This window comes from Mus pahari, chromosome X, assembly GCF_900095145.1.
Source record: "Mus pahari chromosome X, PAHARI_EIJ_v1.1, whole genome shotgun sequence".
Lineage (NCBI taxonomy): Eukaryota > Metazoa > Chordata > Mammalia > Rodentia > Muridae > Mus > Mus pahari.
In genome coordinates this window covers 114,850,856-114,857,764 of record NC_034613.1, presented here as the reverse complement: position 1 = coordinate 114,857,764, position 6,909 = coordinate 114,850,856, and the positions used below count along the sequence as shown (strand labels likewise).

The 6,909-nt window shown below is 44.8% G+C and overlaps 1 protein-coding gene across 2 annotated transcripts in view; it reads right to left on the bottom strand.

Moving 5' to 3' along the window:
• Nucleotides 1-1,610: 1,610 nt before the first annotated feature.
• LOC110313919 (G-protein coupled receptor-associated sorting protein 2) overlaps nt 1,611-6,909 on the bottom strand; it is a 36,597-nt gene continuing 31,298 nt past the window's right edge. Inside the window, exons 2-5 of one of the 2 annotated variants that reach the window (XM_029534329.1) lie at nt 5,652-5,728; nt 5,421-5,497; nt 5,043-5,124; nt 1,611-4,774 (exon numbers count right to left, since the gene is read on the bottom strand). In XM_029534329.1, the coding sequence (XP_029390189.1) occupies nt 1,977-4,457 (2,481 nt within the window). In that variant the 5' untranslated portion in view covers nt 4,458-4,774; nt 5,043-5,124; nt 5,421-5,497; nt 5,652-5,728 and the 3' untranslated portion in view covers nt 1,611-1,976. The remainder of the gene's footprint in view (nt 4,775-5,042; nt 5,125-5,420; nt 5,498-5,651; nt 5,729-6,909) is intronic. The other variant, XM_021188387.2, reaches the window with a different exon arrangement.

Genomic DNA, 6,909 nt, shown 5'->3' with positions numbered 1-6,909 from the left:
GTAATCAGTTTTTATATAATTCTATAATATTATTCTATTATTTCATTCACGATATGTATGAAGTTTGGTATATCTTATTTATATCTTTATTCTGTATGTATAGGATATACACATATCCCTTTTGACTGCTTCTCGATCTTATCAAGTGTGTATTGTTTTGGTAAAATTCTTTTACCATGCTCATATTTAATTAATATGAGTCACAATTTTATCTGTATGAAGATATATAACATTCTCAGGTCAAGTAAATAAGATTTCCCCTGTCTAAAAATAATGAAAAAGTGTGTATTTCCCACAACTTGTAGTCTTATCTCCAAACCAACTTCATTCCTGACTTGTGAAATACTCCCGGAAGGTCTGCTGTAGTCGGTGGCTTTTGTTGTAGCAAAATACACAGAACATAAAACTTACCATTGTAATCAATTTAAACTGTACAATTCAGTGACATAAGTAAATTCTCAAGGTTGTTGCAACCATCACCACTGTCTAGCTGCAGAACTTTGTTGCCACCTAAAAAGGAAATGTTATGATTGTTTGAGTGTAATAATTACATGAGAAATTTCATTTTTTTGTACCACCAAAAGCCTAATACAAAGTTAGCAATCTTGATTCTGAAGTCTCATGTATTTATAACTTTTCTAAATCACTTTACCTCTAAACTTTGTAACACCTTATGTTAATCGCTTATAGGAACACACCCCCACATGCCCACCTACAACTAGTCACTGGATGGAAACATATTACCATTTGTATATTTTGTTAAATTTTGTGTTTCTTTAATATCTGTCTCTAAGAATTTAACACTGTATATTTTAATCCAGATAAGGACTCTATAGAGCTGCTTCAGCCACAAGGAGTTGCACATATTTTATTTATACACAAATTTTAAAGCTAAGACCTAATTTTTCAAATATGATGCCAAATTCTTATATATATATATATATATATATATATATATATATATATAAAGGGGTGAATATATATATATATATATGTATATAAAGGGGTGAAACATTAAGAAGGGTGAGAGCCACCATGCCTAATTCCTAATTAAATGGGCTCACAGTTACTCCTGTTGTTGTGACCCCTAACCACAAAATTTTTTTTGCTACTCCATAAAGGTTATTTTGCTACTATTATGAATCACAATGCATTCTTGGGATATAGAGGTTTGCCAATGGGGTTGAGACACACAGGTTGAGGACTACAGAATTAGAGTCTCTTTCATTCACCCTTTAGGTAGTATTGAAACAAAATCTACACCTAATTGAAATTCAGGTTACCCAGTCACTCCTAACTCACCTTGTCCCAATTTTTCAGCTCTATCACTTTCTAAGGTCCTCTCGCTCACTCCGCTCATATCAGTCATGCTACTAGAACATATTTCCTATCACACACCTTTCTTCACATCGCCATGGTTCATTTCCAGGAATGCTTACAGCTCAGTGACTTTATCTAGGTCCAACTTCCTTGAGACATTTCTTGAGTACCAAAGCCCACAATAATCTCCCTTCCTAAAATAGGATTTTCTAGTAAGCATGTGTTTGTTCTAATACTAATCCTCTATTTTTGAATGTGTATAACGTACCTGCGCCTGAGTTTTAAAGTGAAGAAGGGTCATTTATGCCAATTTTAACATCGAACTTTATTGAAAACACAGACTCAAGCAGAGAACCACATGTTTAAATGACAAATAGCAGGATAGCTTACTCATATGACTTGGTTCACTGGGAGCTCAACACTAAAAAATATCACAATCTGGACGGTAAGACAAATATCAACAAGTGTGTTTTCAGTTCTGATATTCATTTTTGGCATCCACAAATGATCCAGCTCACAACAAGAGTTTGACAAGTTAACATTAGCATTAAAAATATAAGTTACGACACAGAAACAGACTGTGAACACCAAAGCACTATTTGGGGCTCTTTGGGAACATAAGGCTGATGAGTGGCAGGTGGTTAATCACACTAACTTTACTGTCCCTCCTCGGGATCATTTTGATTGTCTATTTGGATCTGTAGCTGTTTAGCTAGCTCTTCAAATTCATGGAATGCAGAAACAAGCGGCTCAAGACTGAAATCATCATCAAGTAATGACATCGCTCCACTTTTTACAATATTACTGATGTTCTGAAACATTTTAATAACAATCTGAATGTTATCATTTGTCTCCTCTATGTTAAAGAGACCCACAAATATTGATAGAGCTTTGGCACTGAATAGTTTTTTTGCCACCATAGGATTGTCAGACAAGTTCAACAGCATTTTCAGAACATGAAACTTGGTTCTTGCATCGCCTGTGGTTAATAAGGCGAGAAACCCGGACACGTAATTGGCAATCAGTACGTGATAGTCAGTAGTTATAGTGAGATGTCTAAGCATCCTCATTCCAGTTAGCTGTTCAGGGGAATTCACGCTATGTGAAAGTGTTTCCTCACACACTTGACAAATAAATGTCTCAATCATGTTTAGATTTGGATAAGGTGGAGCCATGTGAACCATGTTTTCCAGAAAATTAGTCCTCACTCGGGAGGAAGGATAATTCATCAAGGCTTCAATCAGTGAGACCACACCCGAATCTCGAATGAAATCTCGGGTAAACTGAGAAGCACTTCTCATGCCCATTGCGATCTTAGCTATCTCATGGATAAAAGGATCACGAATTCTGTCCATCAGTAAAAGAAGTTCCTCAAACTCCGCAGAACTAATTTTAAGCTCACACTGGATGCAGGTGCAAGACCAATTCTCTGGCTGTGCACTTTCCCTGGCCTTAAGATGCTCCCGAATTTCCTGGACTGAGCGGTAAGAGGGATCATACTGAAATGGGAACTCAGGTTCAGGAAGATCACGCTGAACCACAGATTCCTGCTCTTCCCCCTCTGCACCAAGCTCTGCATTCTTGGCTTTTTCCTCAGTATTTCCAGAAGCCCCTTCAGGAATTATAAAGGGTCTTGGGGAAGGGAACCCAAGCCCATGGCAAGGAGGTTTAAATTCAATGGTAACCTCGTCCCAGGTTTTGGGCCTGGATGCTAAATTAAGATCCTCTTCTGGATCTCTGTACCTGCTCTTAGCTGTGTACACAGGAGTAGGATTTGGGTCAAAGCAGGCCTCATCCCTATCCCAAAACCAGGACCCAAATATGGCCTCTTCTTCAGACTCAGGCCTGACCTCATCTCTGGCCACAGCCCCCAAACTAGGCTTTTCTTCGGTCCAGAACAGGGATCCACCAATGGCTCCCTCTTCAGCCCCTGGTTCAGCTTCACAGATTGCAGAAGCTCCAGCCTCCAAATTAGTCTCCTGTTCTGCCCAGAACCAGGACCCAATAATGACTTCCTCCTCAAGCCTGGACTCTTGTTTGACCGTTTCATCATTTTTAACATCTTTTTGGTTCTCATTTTCCAAGGTCTTACTAGGCTCTTCCTTGTCTCGGCGCCTAAATCTATTAGCCTCTTCCCCAGGCAAAAGCCAGGACTCTTTATAGAACTCATCTTCATCTTCAAAATAGTCCTCTCTCTTTGTCCTGATCTTGGGTCTGGCATTCGCCTCATCCCTGCCTCTGGCCCTAAACATGTCATTAGTATTTTCTCCAGCCCAAAAGCAGAATGGGTTACTGGCCTCATCCTCAGACCCAGACAAAGAATCAATATAGGGATCTTGTTTGGATCTGGGCTTGGACCTGGCATTAGCCTGATGTTTAGCCCTGTGCCTGGACCTAGTGTTCACCTCTTCCCTGGGCCACGATCTGATACTAGTCTCCTCTCTAGCCCAGAAAGAAGACATTGTAGAGTTTTCATCTGCTGACTCATTAGAGGTCTCCTCTCTGGCTCTGGGCCTGGGATAGCACCAAGAACCCATATTAGCCTCTTCTCTTGGTCCAAACCAGGGCTCGATTCCAGGCTGACCCTGGGTGCCAGAAAAGATTTCACTACCCATACTGGTCAGTTCTCTATTCATAGACAGACTCTTAGATTTAGTAACAGTTGTAGACCCAGCATTGACTGGTGGCCATGTGACAGAATTAGATAAGGGTGCTCTCTCAGCACGTGGCATTGCCTCAGCTCCAAACTCACTGTGGGCCCAAGCCTGGGCATCACCCTTAGGCCTTGCTCCTGGGATTGGCTTGGCCTCAGTCTTAGGGCGAGCACCACCTACTGCCCTGGCATCGGTTTTAGGCCTGGCACCAGACATTACTTGAGCGTCAGATCTTGGCCTTGCTCCACTCATTCGGTGTCTTGTTCCAGACACTGATTGGGTTTCAGTTTTACACCTTGCCCGAGAGGAAGATTTAGTTTCAGTTTTGGGCCTAGCACCACTTGTTGCTGGAGCCTGAGGCCTGACTTTGGGTCTGACCACCAGAGGGACTTCACTTTCTCTCTCAGCCCCACCTGCAACCTCTTCCTGAGGCTTCTTATCAGGCTTGGCCTGAGAACCGGTCTCAACTTCTGCCCCAGTCATGGTACAAGTTAGAAGGCTCAATTTAAGAATGCCTACCAAAGCCTCAGTCTCAATGACAGATCTGTCACAGTATTGTACCTTCCCACTCTGAGCTTTTGATTACTCAAGAGATACAGTGAGGGACAAGGCGTAAATGACCAACCAATCCAGTACCAATGAGACTCCTACCCAAGCAGTCTCAGTCAATAACACAGATACACTGCAGAAGAGCTGAAATCAAGCTGGAGGACGATGGACAGGTCCTAGGTGAGTGCAGAGATGATGATTGCACTGGTCAGCAGCAACCTCAGCACCACCAAGCAGCCACGGCAGGTGACCTAGGAGAGAGAAGCATGGGGAAATCAGTCCTACCCAATTCTGTTGCCTCCTGGAGAAACTTACACAGAGACGCTGGTGCGTGATGCTGAGTGGAAGAGCTCAGCCATGAGAAAATCCCTATGTTCCTTTTGTCTGCTGGGAAACAGGTACAGAGTCCAGGAGAAAGTACACACACTAGGAATGGAGAGAGGGGATCCCTAAATCTCACAGTAGTCATCTGGGGTGATCGACTATCCCACCTAAAAGTGAACCCTCTCCCATACTCACCTTCACTGATGTGGTGTAGGTCTCCCCTCTTCTCTATGTTCAAGTGGTGTTAAGACCAACAGCTGACTGACTGCAGGGAGTCCTACAAGTGCATAAAACAAATGGAGTCTCAGTGCTTGGAAGATGGGCACAGATCCCTGAACCCAAACAAACAACGGCAAAACCATGCCTGCTTCTGTCTAAAGTCTCTGTTCCCTGGGCTTGTCCTGGGGGTCATAGTCTACCTCACACCTACCTCAACATTCTTAATATCCCTGAAAGGAAATAAAGGGTGCCACACCATTGAACAAATTAAGGGGACAGTGATCTGAATTTGGTTAGAATCTGAATTTGCCTCCTCAGTGGCTGGCCAGCTCCTGCACTGCCCCTGAGTCTCACCAATCTCCAGAGATCTGAGACAGTCGTCTTGAAGCCTTCTTTCCTTGCTTGAAGAACTGACCAGCCTTAAGGCAGGGCTGTGGACAAAGATGAAAATGTATGACAATCAGGAAATGATGGCAGCAGCTGTGGGCAAATTAAGGGGACAGTAAAGGCACCCTCTTGGGTTAGAGCTATCTGAATTTGGCTCCTCAGTGGCTGGCCAGCTCCTGCACTGCCCCTGAGTCTCACCAATCTCCAGAGATCTGAGACAGTCGCCTTGAAGCCTTCTTTCCTTGCTTGAAGAACTGACCAGCCTTAAAGCAGGGCTGTGGACAAAGACATGAAAATGTATAACAATCAGGAAATGATGGCAGCAGCTGATCTTGTTAAGAATGCACCAAGGATAAGAACCAGATCATGTGTTTTTAAGCATTTAGGGTCCTACTGCTGGAACATTCTAGATTTATTTGGCCTGGCTGCAGGGCTCCTGAGGTAACACCCCCTTCTTGATGTCATCCTTATTAGTCCCTTCAGCAATTCTGAAGATCCGCCACTAGGTGGCCATATTTCCTTTCCTTGCGCAGCAAAAATTGGGGGAAGGGTGCAGCATATTCTAGAAACCAGGTTCTGAAGTGGTCCTTGGATTTATGACTCCGTCATCATCCCCAAACCATCTTTTCAGGCCCCAGATTTGGGAGGGAGGGAAAGGCAGTATGGAAGGTACCTACAAGGTTGTGAGAAATGAGATTAGGAGACATTAATGGATACCCCACCTGTTCTGGCTAGTCACCCCCACCCATTTTGCATCTCCACTCACTGTCTGGTGCCCACTCCCATTACTACACACATCCAGAAATCCACGCCATTTTCCTGTTCCTCTTTTCTCAAGCCTCTGTTGCACAGATGCTCACCGTAGCCTGCCAGAATATTCCAGACCTACCATGCAGACAGGTCACTTTCCATCATAGAAGCCAGTGGGGAGTGACAGCACCCAGGACACAGGGTACCAGGGCCCCTCTCAGGAACCAGATCAGAACCTAATAGCTGAGGCGACTCACCACCCACCAGCTGAGCTGGCCCCAATGCTGGACACTTGCCCCACACCCCACCTGTGGGCTTCAGCCCCCACCCCCACTCCAGTATGGCAGGCCATTTCTCCTGCAGCTGCCTTCCTTGGACCTGTGGGCTCCCTGATGCCCCCCCCCCGCATCTCCATTTCAACAGCAGCCACCTACCCCATAACCCTTACAGGGCTCAGAGATTATGGAGGGCGGGGTATTGGCGCCCAGAACGCAACTGCCAGGCTGTCGGTCAGCTGTGCTAGTCTCCAGATCATCACACACAGCAGCTCCATTCAACCCTTGTGTCTGGGGCTCTGCAGGGGTTCCCGCCTCCCCTCTCCCCACCGCCTGGGGTCTCCGGGCACCGCGCACACTCTAGGGAGCTGCCAGGACCCGCTGGCCTCCACCGGACTGTCAGGGCCAGGCAGTTGTTTGCAGTGCGCGAC